At 35.2% G+C, this 27,477-nt stretch overlaps 1 protein-coding gene across 1 annotated transcript; it reads left to right on the top strand.

Annotated features, from left to right (window-relative positions):
* Positions 1-514: 514 nt before the first annotated feature.
* On the top strand, positions 515-27,421 carry LOC137395203 (MAP kinase-activated protein kinase 2-like). The gene is made up of 10 exons (XM_068082041.1): positions 515-772; positions 4,120-4,259; positions 4,351-4,415; positions 6,519-6,598; positions 12,954-13,080; positions 20,588-20,663; positions 20,749-20,873; positions 23,853-23,938; positions 26,209-26,289; positions 26,818-27,421. Exons 1-10 carry the CDS (start codon positions 611-613, stop codon positions 26,932-26,934), a joined length of 1,059 nt encoding a protein of 352 aa, XP_067938142.1. The 5' UTR covers positions 515-610; the 3' UTR covers positions 26,935-27,421.
* Positions 27,422-27,477: the final 56 nt, after the last annotated feature.

Raw genomic sequence — 27,477 nt, 5'->3', positions numbered from 1 at the left:
AGAAACTCACAGACCCATGTAAGAAGCCATCAGTAGGATCTGTTAATGTTTGGCTGATAGCACTACTAGAGATCTTTAACCTGGACTGCAACCTATAGTACCAAGTTGATGTTTTTCTCTACGGCCCTTTTCAGTGCCACCATTCTGTTTGTGTCTGGTTCTTCTGGCTATTGCCTGTTAACTTCAGATTACGTTGTTATATAGCTTTATCATCGTGCTTGTAGGATCGAATGATCATAATGTATGAAAAACCAAACCATTGATATTTTGCTGACATTTTATTGTGACTGAGCATGTTTAAAAAACATATGTTGAAACTATACTGAGCAACATTCATATTCTGTCAAAATTGTGAAGCTTGTTATAGTGGTATTTGTGCACTCTTGCATGGCTGCAAAAACGAAAGCACAACTCCTTACTACATGTAGTTATTCTCATTTGCGCGTCTTCGCCTCGCTAGAGATTAACTATGACCGAAAATTATGACGTTTTTCACACATCCGGTAGTTTCCGCGATGTTGTAACTAGAAAACAATAAGTTGTCTTTTGTAAGTACGAGTGCTTAAACAGTATTTTCAAACATACGCTACTTATAGTTTTAGAAAATATTATGTCATTTAATATGAATGATGGGTTACAAAAGCCTCTTGAATACAAGAAAAACCAGATAATAGATGACTACACCGTCACTCGACAAGTTTTAGGTCTGGGCATCAATGGAAAGGTTGTTGAAATAACAAAGAAGACCACCAATAAGAAGTACGCGCTTAAGGTAAGTAATAATTAGCTATACTTTTTAAGCTGGCTTAATAGCTTTAGCAATATTTATGCTAGCAACATATTTCGCTATCATCAGCTCAGCCCTGCCTATAACAAACTGACTATACGACACACCGTACCAATCTAAAACGAAGTTTTAAATAAAGGTGGCCTGATATTGAAAACTTTCACACAACTGGTATCTTCACTATCAATAATGAATGTAAAACAGCACTAGACGTTTTCAATGTCAAATTATTTTTTGGTCAAAAAATTCTGAATAGTTTATTGTGCGCTCGTTCTATTGATTAACCCGTTTTTTCGGATTGGCTTGGTTAATAAACATAACACAACGATCAAGTAGATTTTTTTAGGTGTAAATTAACTCAATATTAAGTACAGGCTTGAGACACAGTTGGATCAGTGATCCAAATTGCCCCAACATGCATCTTGCCTCAACGTAGGGTTATCCTTATAAGTAATTTGTTTAGCACTAAATTTAAAGAAAGGGACATATATTACTATCTTTCCAAAAACCATTGTTTTTATGATTAACTTTTTTTTGCAAGGAACGTGCGGTAATGTTACAATTTTTATCTTAGGCAAAATTTTAGTTGAATAAAATTTTACCTATCATATATTTTTTCAAGTGTTTGTGAAAATGTAGTCTTAGACAAAACACTATATAAACTAATGAAAACTGCAACTTCTATTTGGAGGACTACATAACATCAGTGTGGATATAGTATAGTTATAAATATTAACCTCTTGATAAGAATTGTAATGAAGCCATTTAAACATTGACTTGCTGCAGTTCCTTGCTGAACATGATGGGTGCTTTAAAGCATTGTGTAACCATAGTTACCTGTTTTACTAGTTTACCTGCATTTATGTGGAAATGTTAGGAGTTATAGGCCGGTATACTGGCAACATGCTAATAATATGATAACTAAAACATATCCAGACAAACATTAAAGCTCTGCTATCAGTGTTTAATTTAAAAGTGTGGTGACATTGAATACTTCAAACTGTGACTTTTAATAACATGCACTAAAAGCTTGTATCTTACATTAACTACAATCCGCAAAAGGCATGGAACAAATAAAATGTCTCTCAGTAGCCATACAACCAGATATCAAATTCACCGATGACAACCTACTGAGATACCTGCTTCTACCTAAAAATATTCCATACATCTTCAGCTGAGTGTGCCAAGATGCTTGCCCCTTTGAGTTTTGTATCAAAACACTGAACTACTCTTACACACGATAAGGCTCATGAGATATAGACTACCACCCTCTCTGATAATGGGCAGTACCAGATCATATCCAGGGAATACCACGATAAGGCTCATGAGATATAGACTACCACCCTCTCTGATAATGGGCAATACCAGATCATATCCGGGGAATACCATGATAAGGCTCATGAGATATAGACTACCACCCTCTCTGATAATGGGCAGTACCAGATCATATCCGGGGAATACCACGATAAGGCTCATGAGATATAGACTACGACCCTCTCTGATAATGGGCAATACCAGATCATATCTGGGGAATACCATGATAAGGCTCATGAGATATAGACTACCACCCTTTCTGATAATGGGCAGTACCAGATCATATCCGGGGAATACCATGATAAGGCTTTCGAGATATAGACTACCACCCTCTATGATGATGGGCAATACCAGATCATATCCGGGGAATGCCACGATAAGGCTCATGAGATATAGACTACCCCCCTCTCTGATAATGGGCAATACCAAATCATATCCGGGGAATACCATGATAAGGCTCATGAGATATAGACTACGACCCTCTCTGATAATGGGCAATACCAGATCATATCCGGGGAATACCACGATAAGGCTCATGAGATATAGACTACCACCCTCTCTGATAATGGGCAGTACCAGATCATATCCGGGGAATACCATGATAAGGCTCATGGGATATAGACTACCACCCTCTCTGATAATGGGCAGTACCAGATCATATCCGGGGAATACCACTATAAGGCTCATGAGATATAGACTACCACCCTCTCTGATAATGGGCAGTACCAGATCATATCCGGGGAATACATTGTAAATAACTAACTGCAGATCCAAATTACGATGTTGAAAAGTCAAGTTGGATGAAGAGAGAGATACTTATATACAGTCCAACTGCTATTTACGATCACCTTGACATTATATATATATATATATATATATATATATATATATATATATATATATATATATATATGTAACATGTCTCTCTAACATACAGAGTTCTCAAAACGTTGCATTTTCGTACGCGTCAGTTTCATACGCGAAGGTACACTAGCTGTATCTAAGGTAAGTTAGTTTCAATGTTTAAGTTAAAGTAAGTAGACCACATGTCTCTGTCTCTATAACCGTTTTTACTTCTGTTTACTTCTTTACCATGTCTTACAGTTACCTTCTTTACAGTTCACCTCTGCACCTACTCATTGCCTACATTTGCATTTACAAAAGTAGTTAACAATAAAAATCTATTTTAGTGATTATTAGGCCTACTTTATTTTTTTCATATTTATAATTTAGTTTACATGTAATTCTATACATAGTTTTGTATGGTTTCACATATATTACATTTGTTTTAGTTGCTATGTTTGTATGATTATCTGCAGTATTGATTGAGGAGTTATCCTAGGTTTTTAATTGAATTGCAGTGTATTTTTATAGCAATGTTCACTTGAGCGTGCAACGATTTTAACATCCATAGCTTATTGTCATCGTCTAACCAAGAACTATTTATTATCTAATTGATGGGATCTTTAAACAAAACAGAATGCCGAGTTGTTTTAACTAATGTAGTGAAATTCTGAAATAATGATAATTCGTTCAGCCATAATGTCACCTGATGGCTTTGGAGTATAGTTTTCTTGCAAATACATATAGCCATAGTTTCATGATGCCTAAGTGTTTAGTCACAAAGAGCACATTTAGAGATATAAGTTTTTTTCCATGAAATTTTAAAACAGCTTCAAATAACTCACCAGGCCATGATAACACGATGTATTTTTTACAATGTGCTCACTTACGCGAAGTTAACAAGAATAGTTGTTGTAAGGCTTATCTCTTGCGGATTTCTAAGCTAATAATATTATGGTTTTCTTAAGAAAATGAATATAATATTCATGACTGCTAAAATTACAAAGCAGTTGTTTCAGCAATTTAATTCTGTTATTGTGAAGTAGCGTCTAAAATCTCTGTACTTTACTCCCTTTCAAAACCTTCAAGAATGTGTAGATTGTTTTTATCTTTTGTTTTAGAACTTGTGAGAAAAATCAAAAAATTCGAGTTACTTTTTGCGTGTTGTTTTCTAGATTCTGAGGGATATACCGAAGTCACGTCGAGAAATCTCATTACATTATAGGTCATCAGCCTGCCGACACATCGTTGGCATAGAAGATGTTTATGAGAATGTTTATGGTGGGAATAAGTGCCTCTTAGTAGTCATGGAATGGTAAGGCCTTTCAGCTGCTCAGCTGTTTCTACTCACTATCTATTCTTCTTTAACAGTTATTTGATTCCATTAAATTGTTACTGCTTTTTAGTATGGAGGGCGGTGAGTTGTTCACTTCTATCCAAGCAAGAGCCGACAATGCCTTCACCGAACGAGGTAGGTACTATGCCTGTCCGAGGTTCTTCTTTTAGCAGGTGCTTGATCATATGATGAGACGATATGGTGCAGGTGCTTGATCATACGATGAGACGATATGGTGCAGGTGCTTGATCATATGATGAGACGATATGGTGCAGGTGTTTGATCATATGTTGAGACAATATGGTGCAGGTTGAAAAATATGAGGGATGATCGACACACCTTCAAAAATGCCTTGAACAGACATACAGTTGCTGTATCAATTCTCGAGCATGATGCTTATATAAATGCACGCTCATAATCCCAACATCGATTTGTTAATATGCTTGTAATTAGCAGATGAATGACCCTCTGGATGCCTTTCTGGGGGCTTTTATTGCTTTTCATTGCTAAATAGGAAGATGAAGTCAGATGAAAACCGAAACACTCCCATGGTTGTATTGACCTATATATACCGTTAATTTGGGCTGCTCTGCAATCCTTTCCCTCATTTGTCCCAGTTCATTATGTATATTCTTAGTTCAAACAACAATGACCTTGGTGTAGTGCTGACTGCACTTGTGCTGTTCGATTATTAAACATACGCTGACCAGTGAAATGACTCGCATACACAGATTTGCATTCACCTGATAATGCTAAACTTTTCTATAGATAATGTATGAAGAGTCTGCTCCTGTTATATCTTCTCCTACAGTTATTCATTTTTTGTGCACATTTTTGTGTTAACATATTTTAATGAGACTTGTTTCAATGTCATATGATATAGAACTGTAGGTCAAATTGCCCCTTTGGTTTAGATCAGATATAGAACTGTAGGTCACATAGTCCCTTTGGTTTAGATCTAATATAGAACTGTAGGTCACATAGTCCCTTTGGTTTAGATTTAATATGGAACTGTAGGTCACATAGTCCCTTTGGTTTAGATCTAATATGGAACTGTAGGTCACATTGCCCCTTTGCTTTAGCTCTAATATAGAGTTGTAGGTCACATAGCCCTTCTGGTTTAGATCAGATAAAGTAATAAATGATTTGCTTATTTTTTGTTAGTCTTTGTATAAAACACTGACATATAATTAGCCATATAAATTAAAAATTAAACGTAGATGCATTTCTGCACAAAAGTGCATTCAACCTCAATATAGAAGTGAGGACTTGAGTATTCAACCTCAATATATAAGTGAGGACTTGAGTATTCAACCTCAATATAGAAGTGAGGACTTGAGTATTCAACCTCAATATAGAAGTGAGGACTTGAGTATTCAACCTCAATATATAAGTGAGGACTTGAGTATTCAACCTCAATATAGAAGTGAGGACTTGAGTATTCAACCTCAATATAGAAGTGAGGTCTTGAGCATTTTTCAATCAAATCATCAGCAGTTGTTTTCTCCACTCTGCAGACCACTAACTAATGATATAGTGGTTGGTGGTGTGACTGCTATTATAGTAGGCATATGAAATAACTGGGACTCGGGATTTTTCAGGTTTCATTGAAATAAAAAAAATTAGCCATCATTGTATAAGTTATCACTCAAGAAAATTAGACATGCTTCTGTGAAAGCATTAGTAATAAAATGCCTATTAGAAAAGATTTATAGTTTGAAAAATAATTCAACTGATAGTGTACACAGGGCATGTTAGCAGTCCAACATGGTTGTGAGATATCTTACCTTACCTGTGTGTGACTAAACTTCACTGGCAGGCTCAGTGAGTGCTCCATCCCTTTTCACAACAACAACCTATCTGTGTGTGGCTAAACTCACTGGCATGCTGAGTGAGTGCTTCATCCCTTGTAACAACAACAACCTGTCTGTGTGTGACTAAACTTGACTGGCATGCTGAGTGAGTGCTTCATCCCTTGTAACAACAGCAACCTGTCTGTGTGTGACTAAACTTCACTGGCATGCTGAGTGAATGCTTCATCCCTTGTCACAACCACAACCTGTCTGTGTGTGACTAAACTTGACTGGCATTCTGAGTGAGTGCTTCATTCCTTGTAACAACAACAACCTGTCTGTGTGTGACTAAACTTCACTGGCATGCTGAGTGAGTGCTCTCTTATCACATTTGTAACCTGTCTGTATGTGGCTAAACTTCACTAGTCTTTTTTATGGATTTTAGAGGCTGCCGCTATCATGAGGGACATAGTTGATGCAATTGCATTTCTTCACAAGATGGATATAGCCCATCGGGATATCAAAGTGAGTGCCATGTGCCTAGATTAGGTTAAACAACCATCTTCCATTAGCTCTAACAGGTAGATTATTAGAAGGTAATGCTTCATTGGAATTGAAGTAAGAAATCATGTAAAAGAACTGAAGTAAACGTCTTTGTTTCAATTCTTTGAAAGATCTATTAAGCCGTTTAAAAGTTATAAAAAAGCGACTGACGATAAGCTGAAATGTGTGAAAGTAATACTTAAAGAATAGAGAAAGCATAATATTATTATGCTTTATTATTTATCTTGAGGTGTTGACTGATGTTCTAAAAAAAGAATCAAGGAGATTGACCAACCAGAAGCTGAGATATAGCCAGCCAAACACAGGTCTACCAAAAAACACAAGTGTTTTGGTAATCATCAATATATGACGTATGAAATCGACTTGTGTGCCATTGGTCAATTAAGCCAACTAATGCGCTCTCCTATAAAAATCACGGCGTTTTAATTGGTTTAATCCCTGGAAGTATAGAACAATCAAATTGGGCCTAACAATCATTGCTCTGAGAATTCCGAACCAGTCCCTCTGACGTGTAGATTAGTTTTAGAATAAAATAATTACACGCATCTATTATTTCGCAACATTCTGCTATCACTTTCTACAAATTATATTAGTTACATCATTTATTCTATATGCAGTTATATTATTATTTTGTATAATATGCATTATGATTATTATATTAATCATAAAAAATAATCATAGATAAGATAATAGATCAATAGAAAAATCAAATGAAAAGTTATCGTTTTTTTTTCTTACAGCAAGAGCAGCACGGTCAAGTTTTTCTTTTTAAGATTATGGCTGTAGTGAACTTACAGTCTGTTAGTAGTTACGATAATCATGAAAATCAACTGAATGCTGCAGTAGATACACAGTAGAAAAATGATGATTGAACAAAAATTCGCATTCCCATTTCTTATTCTAAACGAACTGCAATCGCGGATGTCGCATATAGACTATACATGCGCCGTTCGTTGAACAGAGGATCTTCGGAGCATATCCGTGGAGATCGAGTTAAAATTTGAAGCCCAATAGTCAAAATCTGCTCCTTTGTTTTGAAAAATCACGGCGGGGGTTGTGGGCAAACGCCTTTACCACACAATGTTTGCTTGATTTTCTTGAGAAACCAGAGCTAGTCTGTAAATTATTTACTATCGCGAGAAGCGTTTCACATCTCGTAGCCAAAACAATCATTATACGTAACGGCGGTAAGGGTGCGCAACTCCGGCACATGAACATTAAGTCGATTTTATACGTCACAGTTTTCGGGATTTTCGAAGGGTTTTCCTCTGATTCTTTGTTACGTAGACCCGTGTTTGGCTGGCTATATCTCAGCTTCTAGTGGGTCAATCTCCTTGATTCTTTTTTTAAAACATCAGTCAACACCTCAAGATAACTAATAAAGCATAATAATATTATGCTTTCTCTATTCTTTAAAGAGAAAATGTGAACTGTAAAGTATGTGTCTTTAACATTAGGTTATGTCTTTAACGTTAGGTTATGTCTTTAACGTTAGGTTATGTCTTTAACGTTAGGTTATGTCTTTAACGTTAGGTTATGTCTTTAACGTTAGGTTATGTATTTAATGTTAGGTTATGTATTTAACGTTAGGTTATGTATTTAATGTTAGGTTATGTCTTTAACGTTAGATTATGTCTTTAACGTTAGGTTATGTATTTAACATTAGGTTATGTCTTTAACGTTAGGTTATGTATTTAACGTTAGGTTATGTCTTTTACGTTAGGTTATGTCTTTAACGTTAGGTTATTTCTTTAACGTTAGGTTATGTTTTTAACGTTAGGTTGTCTTTAACGTTAGGTTATGTCTTTAATGTTAGGTTATGTATTTAACGATAGGTTATGTCTTTAATGTTAGGTTATGTCTGTAACGTTAGATTATGTCTGTAACGTTAGGATATGTCTTTAACATTAGGTTGTCTTTAACGTTAGGGGAAGTCTTTTGCGTTAGGTGAAATGTCAATATAAACTTTTTTATTGATTTTGTTGTTTAGTTTCTTACAGATAATCTAGTTTTTTTTATTTATTGTGCTTTTTGATTTAATACTCTTTTCCCAGGTCTTTTCATCAAAAGAAATACACTCATCGCGAAATATTCGTAAAAATGCACTCATCGTAATGAAACATTCATCATGTAGATGTTATTTTGAAGCTGGTGGGTTTTCTAGGTTTTATGCGATCACAGTATTACGATTCAATGCAGAAGTATTTGATCCTTACCAATTGGTGGCTATTCAAGTCTTAGTATGTAGTGTCACACACGGTATAATGATATATACTAGTATGTACTATCACAAATGGTATAATAATATACTAGTATGTTGTATCACACACAGTATGATAATATACTAGTATGTAGTATCACACACGGTATAATGATATATACTAGTATGTAGTATCACAAACGGTATAATAATATACTAGTATGTAGTATCACACACGGTATGATAATATACTAGTATGTAGTATTACACACAGTATAATAATATACTAGTATGTAGTATTACACATGGTATGATAATATACTAGTATGTAGTATTACACACGGTATGCTAGTATACTAGTATGTAGTATCACACACAATATGATAATATACTAGTATGTAGTATCACACACAATATGATAATATACTAGTATGTAGTATCACGCACAGTATGATAGTATACTAGTATGTAGTATCACACACGGTGTGATAATATACTAGTATGTAGTATCACACACGGCGTGATAATATACTAGTATGTAGTATCACACACGGTATGATAGTATACTAGTATGTAGTATCACACATGGTATGATAATATTCTAGTATGTAGTATCACACACTGTATGATAGTATACTAGTATGTAGTATCACACACGGTATAATAATATACTAGTATGTAGTATCACACACGGTGTGATAATATACTAGTATGTAGTATCACACACGGTATGATAATATATTAGTATGTAGTATCACAAACGGTATGATAGTATACTAGTATGTAGTATCACACACGGTGTGATAATATACTAGTATGTAGTATCACAAATGGTGTGATAATATACTAGTATGTAGTATCACAAACGGTATAATAATATACTAGTATGTAGTATCACACACAGTATGATAATATACTAGTATGTAGTATCACACACGGTGTAATAATATGTGTCATGATCACAGAAACCATGGTTAAGTCGGGATTATAAGATTTAGAGTTATCTGCATTAACAGAAGGAGAAAATTCTCACAATTATTTTGCAAAAAAATTTTTGATTCTAGCTTAATTACAACAGATTTTATGGTCAATAAACTGAATGCATGTTTACCATCAGTGCGAAAACCTAGTTCCGAGAAAACTGGTGTTAAAGTCTGAGAAACGAAAACCGATGCACAGTTTTGTTTGCATTTCAAAACGTCATAGCAACCAATATTAAGAGGTTGTGATATTTATCTAGATTTCTGTATTTGTATCAAAAAAATTATGCTGAATTTAAAAATTTAAACAGATTTTGGCTGGTTGTCATAGAAATGGCTGTATATCTATAAGAAAATGTATTACCTAATTTTGCAGATATTAAAAACGGCTTGGAAGTGCCGCGATATTGAGCACAACCGCAGTATGATCAACAAAATGTTAAAAAATAATAATAGCAGTAACATATTGCACATCATTGGTCACTCTATACTTTGATCTTGCAAATTCGAATAATTTTTCTTATAATCAAATCTTATAAAATCGAATAATTATTCTTATAATTAAATATTGTAAAAATCTTATATGAATGGTTAAGAATATATCATGGTCATTCCCTTTACTTACACTGCTTTTGGCATCAGTTGGAATACCAAAGTACTCATTATAAGTGTCCAAAATGTCAGAATTATCCCTCAAATCGACAAAAAAGAAACGATTACGTTTTTCGGACGCCATTTATCAGTACTTCTTGTTTAGCATAGCAACGGTTTTAAGGGGTTTTTCCGAGGTTTTAAGACATTTATTATCTAAACTGACTTCAGATTCAGAAAGATCACTCTTTGATTAGTCCAGAAGCATGTGTTATCAAAATCCTTACCAAAATTATAAATTCAGTTAGTGGAACTTTAAAGTCGAATAACTCAACTTCGTGATTTGCGACTTGACCATGGTTTCTGTGACCGCGACCCTAATATACTAGTATGTGGTATCACAAACGGTATAATAATATACTAGATTGTAGTATCACAAACGGTATAATAATATACTAGTATGTAGTATCACACACGGTATGATAGTATACTAGTATGTAGTATCACACACGGTGTGATAATATACTAGTATGTAGTATCACACACTGTATGATAGTATACTAGTATGTAGTATCACACACGGTATGATAATATACTAGTATGTAGTATCACAAACGGTGTGATAATATACTAGTATGCAGTATCACGCACCGTACGATAATATACTAGTATGTAGTATCACACACGGTGTGATAATATACTAGTATGAAGTATCACAAACGGTATAATAATATACTAGTATGTAGTATCACACACAGTATGATAATATACTAGAAATTCCACTGTCATACAGCCCACGACCAAAGAGATGGCCAGAGATATTGGCAAAAAAATAAAGGGTACTGATGGTTGAGAAATGCAATATTAGCAATCAAATGGCTCTGCAGTGCAATAGGATAACTGCAATGGTAGCTGTAATGTACTGGGTGTGGGTGATATTATATACAGCAATAAGCAATAATGAATGGAAAAAATGTTTATATTTTCCCCCTGCAATAGGAGAAATGCAATATTGGCCAATATTAGAAGTAAAATGCACTGATATTCTTAGAATAATCAATTTTATTAATATAGTAATAATAGAAAAACAATACACAATTTTGTTTACATTTCAAAACGTAATAGGTAGCAATATCGAGAGGTTGTGGTATTTATATACGTTTTTAGAAAATTTATTTAAAAAGTGTTTGGTCATGACAAACAACAACAATGAAAGGAAAATATTACACGTTTATATCTCTCCCTTGCAATAGGAGAAATGCAATGTTGGCCAATATTATAAGTAAAATGCACTGATATTATTAAAATAACCAATATTGTTAATATAGTAATACAGCAATAATAGAAAACCTATGAGCGTTCATGCGTCGCGAAGATTTCTGCAAACTGCAGCAAAATAAAAGCTGTTATAAAAGTGTTATAGAGCTGTAGGCCTAATTTACTGTAATGTATGTAATTGAACAACAATAAAGAAATATGTTTATTATAACTCTGAAATGCAAAATTAGATGTAAAATGGCAAGCTACTGTGTACTATACACAGTTTGAAAGTTGGTTGAGTTGAATGTAGAATGGTTTTGATAAGCGATCTTTAACAGAAAGCAGTAGGAGCATTCACGCGTATAAAACTGTAGCAAAATAAAAAATGTTCTCGTCATGAAGGGGCGTTGTAGTTTGGCCCTAGCTTGTACATAAGTTGTAAAGAATTTCGGCTAACGTTTCAAATAATGAAACCTTCGGTGATTGGACAAAAAACACAGGCTGATAAACTGTGTACCACAATTTCGTACCTGTAAATCGGTCTACGCCTCAAACGGTCTACGTTTATTACATAAACCTTTGAATAAATTCGATTACACGTAAAAATTCCATAGACTGATGAAATGAGCACGGTTTTCTCGTGAAATGTGCACTGCTAAATAGTTCTACAATCGGTCGCACGGCTTTATTGGCGTTTCAATTATCGGTCTTAACTTTTATTAAACCTAGCTTTTCAAGCTTTTTGTAGCAATTTTCGTTCAAATTAATCTGTCTATTTGTGTATAATCCGATCAGATGGGTAAGTTTTAAGATATTATCGTAGGTTTACAAAGACTTGGTAACATATTCAAATAGGTTTAAATGTGTTTTGTATCGTTATTATACTTTAACGACTTTAAATTCCGATGCTTAAATTTTTTGATGAAATTTCTTGACAAGGGTTCGTCTCATTGTTGATGAATAATTTTCGTAAGTTGTGTGCACATGCATTTATCATAAAAACTCCTACACTTCCGCTCCGCTCGTGTGGTCGTGGGACTAGTATGTAGTATCACACACGGTATGATAATATACTAGTATGTATTATCACACACGGTATGATAGTATACTAGTATGTAGTCTCACACACGGTATGATAATATACTAGTATGTAGTATCACACACGGTATAATAATATACTAGTTTGTAGTATCACACACGGTATGATAATATACTAGTATGTAGTATCACACACAGTATGATATTATACTGATATATAGTATCACTCAGTGTTATAATCTTGCAGCCTGAAAACCTTCTCTACTCAAAGAAAGGCCCAGGCGCTGTTCTCAAGCTCACAGATTTTGGATTTGCTAAATACACTTCAGCTGATAAATCTTTAACGACTCCCTGTTATACTCCGTATTATGTAGGTCAGTTGCACCTTTAACTTCTCCATGCTCTTTGATTTGGTCTTATAGGTTGTGATACCCTAGGACACTTATATTTCGCTAGTATTTAGTTTCGTGAGTAGCACACAGAGCAAAATTTCGCTGCTTCTTAATTTCGCGGCTCTGATGAGTGCGGAAATATAGTGATGTGAAAATAAATGCAGTGGAAAAAAACAGATTACATTCCTCAGGTCCAGTTTGCTAATAAGAAAAAATTCCATTTGGGACTAGTTCGTATTTGTAAACCACAGGTTGAAATGTGTGGGTGAGATCGGCAATTCAATTTGATCACTTGCTGCCATTTGTTTCTTAGACTATCAATGACGTCTAGGTCCTTCCCGCCGTGACTTTCACACTCGACCCCCAAGAAGAAGAAAATAGATAGGTTGCAACTAACTTCACAACCAAAACTGTATAACCCTTAAAGCCTGCCCCCTGCCTATAACCCTGCCATAAACACATTTATGCGTTTTCTAGGGGCCACTGCCATAAACGCATTTTTGGACTTTCTCAGCAATTGTCTGGTAACCTGATTTTATTATTTGTTGACCACATAACCCACGGTCTTTAAGTGTTTTATGAAATTGACTGTGTTGTCCAAAGATTTCTCTATAAAATCAGCCTAAAACAACGAAGCAATTTTAAACTTTTGTTTGAGAATTTCTAATCTACAAACGAACATTTTTCTGTGAGTTCATTAACTACCATGCGCAAGTAATAAAACAGGTAATTAGTTGTTGATGACATAATAGCCAATATTGATTTTCGTGATTATACAGATAATTATAGTAGAACTTGAAAAAATACTGTATACATATCATGAAGCAATTTCGGTAAAATGGCTGGCACTAGGCCGGTGGCAAATTTGTACATGGTTGGCAGTGGAAGAAATAATGTGGTTGGACCTGATGAGGGTTGATATTGTTTTTGGTTGGTAATAAAATTCATCACTACAATAATTATTCTAAGGTTTTATGGCTTCATCTACCAGACTTTCATCCTCATCAGTTACACATTCGGTGACTAAACTGATATAATCTTAATTTGCTTTGCCATGCTGCTCAGTCGGTGTATTAGCTATAATGAGTTTACCAGAAATTTCCCATTTATCCCAACCACAGACGAAAATTGCCTGCATTTCTAATATGACGATTTTATTGTGGATATCAATGAACAAAGCTATTTAACTTCGCCATTTTCGCGCGTTCGTTTTCATAGTTCAGTTTCGCTCATTTAATTTTCGAGAGAGGATGACACCGCGAAAACGCGAAAGTTAGATGCCGCGAATAAGTGTCCTAGGGTAATACAACTTAGAATTTTTAAGGAGACTTGCTGATGTTTTGTTTGCATATTACTAAGAGATACTTAGGAGTGACATGAGACTTTTGACTTGGTAGCCATGACGAAACAACTCCAAGCTGTTTTGTAATGCGAGGGGCAGTTAAGGAGTATCCAGCGTTTAGTCGCAACACTATTTTAGGTTTTTAGGTAACGATGTGTTTGTTTTATTGTGTCACAAAGCCACCGCCATTTTCAATGCGTTTGTCCCCATCTATCTGAAAAGTCATAAATTTATGTAGCACATAAATCTCTGTGCTGCCTTAGAAGACATTCACTCAAAGCATTGATATCCGTTCAATTGACTGCCTTTTTGACTCGGGCTCAAATGGAACACCCTAATTTCATCATTCGTCTTATTCTATTCTGCTCAGCATGTTATTCCTCTCTTTTCTAAGCCGGGCAAGATCATACTTTGCTGTCATCAGACACTATTCATTTTTGGGATGTCTGTAAGCATCTTTGCATCTTATGAGCACTTACATATTTCATCTCAGTCGCTGTTTGTTCAGCTTTTTGAGTTTCCTGCTGATAAACTTTACCAGTATCAAATTTTCACGATGGCGTATTCAAAATTTTATTCAAATGATTATAAGGTAAAAACAATTCTTATTATATTCCTAGATTTTTGAAAACCAATTTATCATTACCAATATTTTATACTGCTTCTGGTCAAAAAACATGAATACAGAGTTCCATCACAATGGAACAGTCTTCCAATAGACTTATGTGAAATTTCCGCAATTAAAAGCTTTAAAAGAAATGTTAGGAGCCACTTGTTCGTTTTAGATTCAAAACCTAATGTTCTATTTTCGATGAAATATGCCAAATATTTCAACTTACCAGCCAAAATATGCCAACTTCTGTAGGCCCAGCACCATGACTAGCTGCAGCGTACTGCGCATGTGGGCCTTATCATCCCTTAACATGTAGGAGTGAGGCTTTCATTTATTTTTTTCATTCGATCAATATTGTAATATTTATATCAAATATGCTGGGGTAGCTCTTTGGTAACCTCTTTGGTAACATCTTTAAAGGAGACATTGACTGGGTGTGTTATCGCAACTCCAAAATATATCTTGTGTCAACACAAAGCTGTACTGACGCTATGTATTGCTGAGCCCCTTCAGGACTTCCACTTGCTCCCTGTATCTTGAGAGAATGTAAATATGAAGACCCCAATGGAAAAATCAGTGATGTCATACTTTTGCAGTTTCGAAACAATCAATTATTAAGTTTTAACATTGTATCATGCCATGAAAATACAGTTTATGACAAATATATGTAAGTTTATTAACCGCTACATACTTTGGTGCTTATAAAATAACATTTTAACTCTGAATATTAGTTTTTTGTAATTCAGTGGTCAAAAATGAACATGCATGTTGGCAACGGACATCACCTATTTTTCCATTTGAATGCACTAAAAGGTTTTGCTCGATAAGAAATTATTTTTTTCCACTTTAAACTATATTTAACTATAATACAAGTACAGTAACACAACCAGTAATTAATAACAGTTTAAAGTTTCATTACAATGTCTAAATTTCATCACTCTGCTGTCTCAACATCTCTGGTTGCAAGATTATCAAAAAATGGTTGATTCTTTAATTTGCAAAATCGTTCAAGGACCTGCAAATCTTTGTATTATGCTTTGCTGATTGGCAATGAACTGTTGATAATGCAGCTTGGCTGAGTTTGATGAAGAAGCTTTGATAGTTTTCCAATAGCACACTTGATGTAATGGCCATTCCATGATTCTCTATAAAACGCCATGAGCTTGCTTTCCGTATTTGCAACTTTCACTTGACGTATAGGCCTAGTTTTCAATGGGCAATTTGTCTGGTACATCTGTTTAAGATGTTCTGTGTTAGTGAAGAACTCTGAGCTGTTAAGATGAATTATATTAAAGGGTTTAGGATGTTTGCGAGCATTTTGAAACAACTTGACCCAATCAGATGGTAGATCTCAGGCCCGTATTCCCTGGGGCGGCTGGCCGGCTGAGCCGCCCCAAATTTTTAGCAATTTTCGGCGGCTAAAAACAGTCAAACTCGGATAATTCGCCCTCAGATGAAATGTAAAATTTTATCTCGAACACATGGTTAACTCGAACAGATTTGTTTAGTCCGTTCCCACGCAATAATAAATTGCTTTAGATAACTCGACCTCAACATCATTAACTCGAACAGTTATTTGCCCAACAGCTACGGAGACAGTTTTTATCACTGTAGAATATCACTTTATTCCAAGCCATAGAGATAAACATAAACATTTAGTAGTTCTTAGGCGTCATTATTATTATCATCGGCAAAATATTATTGTTAACGACTTTTATAAAGATTTGCAAAAGGTCAAGTTTTACCAAACATCCGCTTGGATAGCCCATCGAAAGCGTGGAAACCTTCGGATGAACTTGAAATCAAATCGGCAAAATTTATCTCTGTTAAAACGCTCAAAAGAGAAAGATGTCTTTTTTCTGAGCGTTTCAACTGTGGTCAAGATTCGCCTATTTTAATCAAAAAACGTTCTGGCAGTCACATCACCTACAACAAACAAATCTCAAATAATAGAAAAATATTTATACTTTGCGATAAAATTTTTTAAAACTTCACATGAGAGGCCCGGTTGAGGCCCTACATGAGAGGCCCGGTTGAGGCCCTACATGAGAAACCCGTTGGGGGGCTTACACCGCCCCTCTAAATCCCCAGATATTCATAACTAGTTGCCTAACATTTGCCGCCCCAGCTTGCAACCAGGGAATACAGGCCTGGTAGATCTACATCTGACTTGCAATTCCCTGTATTCATGTCTCCATCACATTTCATATAAGAATGTCCACGCATTGAATAGCTTATTGTGATCTTGTTAAAATGTTTTCTCATGCACAAGCCAATGGAAATAGTGAATGAGTGTGTAGTTTATGTTTTGTCCAGCGCATCACAGAACAAATATAACTCGACTACTTGGGGACCTATGTGACTTTCAACGGGCCTTCTTCTCTCCACTTTGCACACAGTTATTAGCAAAGATAAATAAATTTTGTTGTTCATTCTTTGTAGTGTAAATTGATTAAAATCAGTAAACAATTTCTGTCTGTCTGTCTGCCTGTCAGCTTCACACACAATTTCAAAGCATTTAAATACCGTTTGCATGAGCAATTTTCTCTTGTTGTGTGGCTAGAAACCTTTCGCTTGTTAGCCTGCTTTTGTGCACTATCATCTTTTCTTTGTTTTCTAGGCTTTTCAGTTTATTCTGAATACTCAGATCTATCTCCAGATGCCATCATTATTAATAATAATTTAACGAACAAGCACGTGTTACACCGATCGTTGCTGTTAGCTAAGCAACATTAAACAATGCAAGACCGTGTTAACCAGCAAAATGCTGTTTGATCGGTTAGCTGTTGGGCTTAGCCGATTTTCTCATATTACGGCTTGGACATCTCCTGTTTATTCATTTGAGCAAAAAATTTAAACACAGATTTCAATAAAACAAACTGGTTTTTCCAACTTTTTATTTCACCATAAAATTCGGCAGACCCAAAACTACAGATAGGTAGCAATAACTCCAAAAAAACCCAAAATGTGACATCACTGGTTTTTCCATTGTGGTCTTCATATACATCAAGTAAATTCCTTTATAAATTATCTTGAAAAGGTATGTAATGTCCACAACAAACTTCTAGGTAACCTCTCAACTCTGGCTGTCTTCATAAATACATACATTACAGGAAACCATTACACGATAAATATATATACATTTCAGCTATATATATGCATACTAGTTGAATCCCCGGTGGTGCCTGGGTAATAAAAGTCTTTTGCACAGAATTTCTTTTGACATAACAACAGTTACCATTTTAGCTTTCAAACTTCATATCATGAGGAAAATGTTTTGTGCGGGTCAAATAAATTAAGAAACAAAATAAAACGGCTTTAAAAAGTGTTTAAATGTAAATGTGAAATAATTAGCAAGTAATAGCTAAATTGGTCTGTTTTGTTACGATTACAATAAAAGATGATTCGGTAATGATACAATTAATACGAACTGAGAAAACAAAATGAAAATCCTGAATATGTTGAATTAATAATAATAATTCGTGCATAGAAGTGTTTACTTGTACATGTATATAAAAGGTTACTGTTCCAGCAGAAGCTATCCATCAAAACTTTGCATATGACGATACTGGTACCTCTCGATACTGGTACAAATGTAAAAATGAGATATCGGACTGTCTTTGTCTAACCGAACGGACAGAAAATGTAGAGGCTATTCCTATTTAGCAATAGAGCCTCACGAAAAACTGGAATAAAAGTTCATGAAAACACAAAAAGCCATCGTGTTTCATAGTTAATACATGTAGATTTTCAATTAACACGTCATTTAGCGCGTGCCGAGAGTGGGTGTATACAGTATATATACTGTATACACCCCGAGAGTGGGTGTATACAGTATATATACTGTATACACCCACTCTCGCTTATATATATATATATATATATATATAACCGAGAGTGGGTGTATACAGTATATATACTGTATACACCCACTCTCGGGGTGTATACAGTATATATACTGTATACACCCACTCTCGGTTATATATATATATATATATATATATATATATATATATATATATATATATCTATTCTTTCTAGCTGGTTTTAGCAATTTGTTTCAGCTACTGGAAAACACTGCTAAGACATATCATGTATTAAGAATTATCTAACAAATTTAATTTAGATAGTTTGTTCAAACTCTACATTGCATTCATTTAGTTCTTTCTACAGCCCAAAAACTTAGCAACAAATTTTTTAATTAGTTATGTATAGCATGAAAATGAGTGACTAATATAAAGGTATGTGAAATTTTATTTGTAAAACACTAGTTTATATATAAAAGACTAAATAAATAAAGTAGTATTGTCACACTGCTTTTATGTGAAAGACAAATGATACAGAAGGATGTTGTCTAGGTAATGCTAACCATATATGTCCCAGCTAGTCTGAATTGAAATATGTGAACTTTGTAAAACAAATAGTATTTCTATTTGCGTGTTTTCATGTTTGATATTTCTACGTTTTGTTTTTAATTTTCTTGCTCAGCTTTACTCATAGGTTTGAGACTCCTATACTTCTCATCACGTTTAATTTCTTGCCCACATGAACTACTCAATGCCTTTGAAGAGATCTCATAGGATTGATCCAAAAATGTTCAATTGTTCTGTTCTAAAATTTCCTGCTTTCATTCTAAAATTATAGCCATTGTTTTTTACCATTCTAACACTTGCATTAGTTTTCTTGTGACCCATGATTTTATAATATGAAAGGGAGGCATGGAGCCCTGTTTAATATTACTTGAACATGGAAGAACCACACTATGAAAAGGAAACTAATTACACATGCACTGTTCTACATCCCTACAATGTCTAAGGAAACTTGTGCTGCAGTTTTACATTCTAAAATGTCAAAAAACTTGTAAATTTATTGATTAGCCGATTTTAACAATCCTAGAATGTTTTATGCAGATGGAAATTATAAAGGAAATTACAGTTAACCCTCGACATACGATTACATACATCTTGGAATGCTAGCATCACTTAAGATGAGTTAGTAACAAGTAATATAGGTATGGTATCAGTCAGACTCTTATATGACAAGTCACTAACAAGTAATATAGTATGAGATTATTCAGACTCTTATATGACAAGTCACTAACAAGTAATATAGTATGAGATTATTCAGACTCTTATATGACAAGTCACTAACAAGTAATATAGGTATGGTATCATTCAGACTCTTATATGACAAGTCACTAACAAGTAATAGAGTATGAGATTATTCAGACTCTTATATGGCGATTCACTAACAAGTAATATAGTATCAGATTATTCAAACTCTTATATGAACAGTTAGTAACAAGTAACATAGTATCAGACCATTGAAACCCTTGATTGGCTCATTTTGTTAATTTTGTCCAGCAAAGTCCTTTGGCTCTAATTGTCTTCTGAAATTTACAAAGAGTAAACAAGTCGCAGGTCTACATCCTTGAGTTTTTATCGTTTAGTTCAACCTGTTGGCATCTTGGAAACTGAACACTTAGAACAGAAATATTTTGTGTCTTAATTCTTATTTTGAAAATTTCTTTGTAGCACCAGAGGTCCTGGGTCCAGAAAAGTATGATAAATCGTGCGATATGTGGTCTCTTGGAGTAATCATGTACATACTGTGAGTATGGTTTGATACATTATGGTTTGCTAACAGTTCTCTGGAATAGTTTTCTGTAAGCAGCACTCTCTTTTTTATTTATTAGACTGTGTGGTTATCCTCCCTTCTACTCCAACCATGGCCAGCCGATCTCTCCAGGCATGAAAAAAAGGATAAGGAATGGGCAATACGAATTTCCACAAGCGGAGTGGTCACAAGTGTCTGATGATGGTAGGCTTGCCTTTATGGCTCTTTTCATTGTTATGGGCTGTTTTTGAGCTCTATGCATGAGTGTTATGTATGTGTGTTCAATGTGCAGAATATGTATACAGGAGTGTTTTGTATGCGTGTTCAATGGGCAGAATATGTATACAGGAGTGTTTTGTATGCGTGTTCAATGTACAGAAGATGTATACAGGAGTGTGATGTATGCGTGTTCAATGTGCAGAATATGTATACAGGAGTGTTATGTATGCGTGTTCAATGTGCAGAATATGTATACAGGAGTGTTTTGTATGCGTGTTCAATGTACAGAAGATGTATACAGGAGTGTGATGTATGCGTGTTCAATGTGCAGAAGATGAATACAGGAGTGTGATGTATGCGTGTTCAATGTACAGAAGATGTATACAGGAGTGTGATGTATGCGTGTTCAATGTGCAGAAGATGAATACAGGAGTGTGATGTATGCGTGTTCAATGTACAGAAGATGTATACAGGAGTGTTATGTATGCGTGTTCAATGTGCAGAATATGAATACAGGAGTGTGATGTATGCGTGTTCAATGTGCAGAATATGTATACAGGAGTGTTATGTATGCGTGTTCAATGTGCAGAATATGTATACAGGAGTGTTATGTATGCGTGTTCAATGTGCAGAAGATGTATACAGGAGTGTTGTGTATGCATGCGTGTGTATTGTGCATGATCTGTATACATATCTGTTATGTATGTGTGTGAATTATGCGTGAAATGTATACACCAGTGTTGTGTATACACGTTCGTCGTGTATGAGCTGTATGCATTGAGTGTTATGTATGCGTAAGAATTGTGCGTGAGCTGTATACATGAGTGTTATGCATGTATCATGGTGAACAAAGCAAAGTATAATCATGGTAAGCAAAGCGTAATGGTGGAAAGAACAATGCATGATCATGGTGGAAAGAGCAAGGCATGATCATGGTGAAAAAAACAAGGCATGGTCATGGGGGAAAGAACATGGCATGATTGTGGTGAAAAGAACAAGGCATTATCATGGTGAAAAGAACAAGGCATGATCATGGTGAAAAGAGCGAGGCATGATCATGGTGGAAAGAACAAGGCATGATCATGGTAGAAGAACAAGGCATGATTGTGGTGAACAAAGCAAAGTATAATCATGGTAAGCAAAGCGTAATGGTGGAAAGAACAATGCATGATCATGGTGGAAAGAGCAAGGCATGATCATGGTAAAAAGAGCAAGGCATGATCATGGTGAAAAGAGTAAGGCGTGATCATGGTGAAAAGTGTGTCCTTGGTTAAGTTGGAATGATAAGGATGAATCAGTAGGCAATAGCAAGCATTTACTGAATGTGAAAAAACATCAGTAAGTTTGTTCTAGACTCAAGCTTCATATTTTGTTATATTACGCGATTGAACCGTTTTATCTCTCACCTGCTAAGCTTCTCCTTTTACTATGATGCAGAAAAAGACTTGTGAGGCCTACGGAGTCCATGTTTGCAGAATAATATAATATAATTGACCTTCTATATATAACAGGTGTCCAGTTGATGCTAAAATATCTTACTAGGATTATTCTGTCGGTCATCCGCAGCCCGATTAAGCATTTACTAAGTAGATCTCATATCACTAAAAAGAAGATAACTTCAAGTTTATATATACATGTAGGTTTCAAGTTGGCCTTTTGCATACCTTATTTAACCATCAAAAGGTGTACTTACATAGAGAGTATTTGGGCTGTAGGTGAATTCGCTTTTGTCTATCATATTTTTCTTAATTTAAGAACCTTCAAGGTTGTGTTAACCAATAAGATTTGCTGGAAGCTAAGTGGCATGCTAGCAAAAAGCCGTTTTGGCCTTGGAAGCACTAAATACGTTCTATTTCACTCTTAAATTACTTCCACAACATGCTGGGAACCAAGTAAATGTATACAATATCATGTACTTCATTAAAGCACATAAATTACTTTTTTTTATTATACAGTTCAATACATCAGTCTTGGCTTTCGAATGAGCCTATATTCAATACACAAAGAATAATATAACTATGAAAAACAGGGTGTCAAAAGTATGTCGTGCAATAAAAATACACTTGGTTGCGGTTCCCACAATGTGATGCCATAATTATCATTTAGCCTTAAACCGTGGGTCCCTTTCGCTGCCATTGAGGTTGCGCTTTTCTGTGACAATCGGTGCTGTTGAACACAGAGAGCGCTAATAATAAACTAGGATTCTAGATAATCAACAATGCCCGAGATCGTGCTAACGCCCGACCAATACAAACACATGTTCTGGGTTAATTAATTATAATTACGCAATGCTTGAAATTAATTAGTCTCAGTCACGACCCTCAACATCACAATAAAATGAGAGGGCTAGTGCATATTATCATCGGGAAAACATAGTATGGTGCTTGAAATCTGAGTTCATAGAAATAATCTGTACATGGAGAACCAATGACACTGATTCCTTTGTCATCTTCATTGGTTCTCTGGAGTTGTCCTACCTTTGCCTGACACTAGCGTCATTATCGTAGTTGATAAATATAAGCGGTAAGCAATAAAATAAGCGGTAAGAGCACACAACACCGCATATGAAAATTGTGGCGTCACAATTTTCGCGTCTATACCATCGAACATTTTCTGCGGTAGAGCTCTGGGGAAATCCGATAAACACCAACCAATGTTTGTCTCACTATGTCATGTCAAACAATGGCTCATTCGAAAGCCAAGATTCTGATGTATTGAAATATATGATAAAAAAATTATATTAATTGATGTGCTTTAAGCTGAACAAAAATGGGTTCTGAGACTTGAAATTCACAAATTAACCCAGACTGATGTAAAATTGGAAGCGTTTGCTGAACTCTAATTAGACAAGTTTTGAAAATAATATAAATGACTTAGTTTTATCTAGGCTTTGGCTCAGTTACTCTGTTCTATATGTGTGCATTCCTGAGGCTTGCCAAACTCAGCATTAGTTGTCTCTTGTAGCCAAGTCTCTCATTACCAATTTACTCAAGACTGACCCGGACAAACGTCTCACGATTGAACAGGTCCTCCGACACCCTTGGATTGCTGTAAGTCGCTTAATTGCTGCCTTCATTCTCAATTATATACAGTTGTCTCTACTCTCAATTATATACAGTTGTCTTTACTCTCAATTATATACAGTTGTCTCTACTCCCAATATATACAGTTGTCTTTACTCTCAATTATATACAGTTGTCTCTACTCTCAATTATATACAGTTGTCTTTACTCTCAATTATATACAGTTGTCTCTACTCTCAATTATATACAGTTGTCTCTACTCTCAATTATATACAGTTGTCTCTACTCTCAATATATACAGTTGTCTTTACTCTCAATTATATACAGTTGTCTCTACTCTCAATTATATACAGTTGTCTCTACTCTCAATTATATACAGTTGTCTCTACTCTCAATTATATACAGTTGTCTCTACTCTCAATTATATACAGTTGTCTCTACTCTCAATATATACAGTTGTCTTTACTCTCAATTATATACAGTTGTCTCTACTCTCAATTATATACAGTTGTCTCTACTCTCAATTATATACAGTTGTCTCTACTCTCAATTATATACAGTTGTCTCTACTCTCAATCAAGATGCATAAATTATACATGTGTTTCCCCTCATTAATAACTCATTAATAAGCACTTAGCTCATTTAGGAAAGCTTCAAGTGAGCTTTAATTGCTTGACGTAAGTACTTGAACATTCTACGACTACATTTAGAGATATTCGACTAGTTATTCATTCTTCTGGACACTTATTCAGCTGATACGTATAGCGAAGCACTGCCAGTGTTTTGCTAAAGATGCGCATGAATTATACATTGTGCCAATCAAGAGTTATCCCCGCTCTATCATATCGACAAACATTTGACTTCTCAAAATGATTACAGTTAGTCATAAGCACTAATATTCAGACTGGTCTAAGTCCATACCAAAGACTTAGAGTACCGAGACTTAGAGTACCGAGACTTAGAGTACCGAGACTTACAGTACCGAAGACTTACAGTTCCGAGACTAAATTGATATATGAACTGAAAGTCAATCAAGAAAACTTCAATTCATCTACTTTTTATTTATGAAATTCACACAATTTGAATAAAAAAGCATGACTGCTGAGCGCATAGTCTATTATTGATATGAAAGTCTTTTAGCATCAAGCTGGTTGATGTCAGTGATAAAAGATAATTTCTTCCAAGAATCTCTCGAGACTATTTTTCAATTATTTAATGGAAATTGATCATTCTTACTTCATCTACGAAGAAAGCACTTTCCATCATTTTGCTATATTGGTGTTGATTGGGCAAAGAATTTGTATTATTGACTTTGCCTCTTCGATTCTAACCTCAATCATACTTGACCATTCAGTTTCTGTTAATATTTTACGAATAAACTATAATTGTATACATGTATACCTTTACAATATTACAATTACAACATATACATATACAATGTATATATATTTATATGCAATATGTACATGTATATATATGCAGTTTGCATGCTGGTGCATGTTGAAGTCCGCATGCATTGACAGCAGTCTAGCATGCAGTTTAAGTGTTCTGAAGTGGGGAAATTTTGAGTTTTGCATAAAATATCCATTTCATGGCAATTCCCATTTTGCCATTGGGTCTGGAGTGTAACCCCTGTGAAGTAGGAGGGATTACTGTAACTCCTGTGAAGTAGGAGGGATTACTGTAACTCCTGTGAAGTAGGAGGGATTACTGTAACTCCTGTGAAGTAGGAGGGATTACTGTAACTCCTGTGAAGTAGGAGGGATTACTGTAACTCCTGTGAAGTAGGAGGGATTACTGTAACCCCTGTGAAGTAGGAGGGATTACTGTAACTCCTGTGAAGTAGGAGAGATTATTGTAACCCCTGTGAAGTAGGAGAGATTATTGTAACGGCGTGGGATTAGGGCTATGGAAGTCTTTTACCTCGAGTCATGTGTTTTAGTAATTTTGTTTTAAGAGTACACCTACGCGTACACGATGTACCTCAATCGGGCTCCTATATTGCATGTATGTGTGGTACACCTGCATTGTGTATGTATGAATCACATGTAGTGTTTTATGTCTACTTGTGAGTCATACTCCTGTTCATTGTGCCTCACATTAAACTTGTCTCATGTCTTCGCCTGAAACTTGTCTCATGTCTTCGCTTGAAACTTGTCTCATGTCTTCGCTTGAAACTTGTTTCATGTCTTCGCTTGAAACTTGACTCATGTCTTCGCTTGAAACTTGACTCATGTAATTAGTGTCCGTGCCACTTCTACGAGCCTCGTACTACTTTTACCAAATTTTGTTGGTAGAATAATCTAGCAGTACCGCAAACACCATTGGCCACCAGGGGGATTCTTAGGGAAGAGACGGATAACTGGATGGAAGTGCAGGTGGGTGTGCTTATCGCTACCTGCACTATGAGATGTATAGTGTATGAAATAGTGCTGTATATACACTGCTATACTACTACCTGTACAGCTATGAGATGTATAGTGTATGGAATAGTGCTGTATATACACTGATATACTACTACCTACACTATGAGATGTATAGTGTACGGAATAGTGCTGTATATACGCTGGTATACTACTACCTACACTATGAGATGTATAGTGTATGGAATAGTGCTATATATACACTGATATACTACTACCTACACTATGAGATGTATAGTGTACGGAATAGTGCTGTATATATGCTGGTATACTACTATCTACACTATGAGATGTATAGTGTTTTGGAATAGTGCTGTATATACGCTGGTATACTACTACCTACACTATGAGATGTATAGTGTATGGAGTAGTGCTGTGTATACGCTGGTCTACTATTGACTATACTATTGATAAACTTATTGAGTTTGACATGCCTGGTCTAGAGTATGAGAGGTGCTATTAGCTGTGTGCTGTCTGATATAGGATGAAATGGACAGGGCCCTGGCTGAGAGGAGAATAGATGAAGATCAGGTACACCTGAAGAACATCGGCTTATCAGAGAACCCCCTTTTAGCACGCCGTCGCAACAATAGGAACTGAGCTAGAGTGATTTATTGTTGCAGAGTTTATGATTAATATAGCGAACAAGTGAAAGGTGGCCATGTTACAAATTGCCATGTTACAAGTCATATTTGATGGGCAATGAACACAGACTCAGTATTTATGTTAACAGGTCTATCAGCCAAGTATATTATTTTCTTTAAGAATGTAAATTGTTAGCTATTTTGTGCGCCACTCGTTGTCTATTTGGTTACTAGCCATTTCTGTAGACTCGAGGAAAAGAATATTTGATTTGTGGCAGCAAGCCTTTAGCCAGTCATTCTATGCAGAAACTGTTCTTTTCACTCTTGTAAATGCTGCCTTACAATTTTTGCACATTTTTCATCTGTAGAATATATTTTGGTACAATTTCTTTCAATGTTTTGCAAGCCACATACTCATTTTATAATTTATGTTATATACAATTGTTTCACTAGCAGAGGTGTGTGCTACTGGTAAATATAATCTCGTTAAATACTTTACTAAATCCTGTTTGCTATCCCCCCTTTCCCCTAAATAATTCCTTAAAATATTGGCTATATA

The sequence above is a fragment of the Watersipora subatra genome, chromosome 4 (genome assembly GCF_963576615.1).
Source record: "Watersipora subatra chromosome 4, tzWatSuba1.1, whole genome shotgun sequence".
In the NCBI taxonomy this organism is placed as follows: Eukaryota; Metazoa; Bryozoa; class Gymnolaemata; order Cheilostomatida; family Watersiporidae; genus Watersipora; species Watersipora subatra.
Note: the sequence above shows the minus strand (reverse complement) of the source record. Positions and strands in the feature narration are given on the sequence as shown.

Bases quoted from the DNA above. Each gene is read 5' to 3' on its own strand.
- LOC137395203 (XM_068082041.1), top strand. From the start codon at position 611: ATGTCATTTAATATGAATGATGGGTTACAAAAGCCTCTTGAATACAAG. The intron at 13,081-20,587 runs GTCAGTTGCACC...ATTTCTTTGTAG, and splicing joins TTATACTCCGTATTATGTAG to CACCAGAGGTCCTGGGTCCA. The intron at 20,664-20,748 runs GTGAGTATGGTT...TTTATTTATTAG, and splicing joins GGAGTAATCATGTACATACT to ACTGTGTGGTTATCCTCCCT.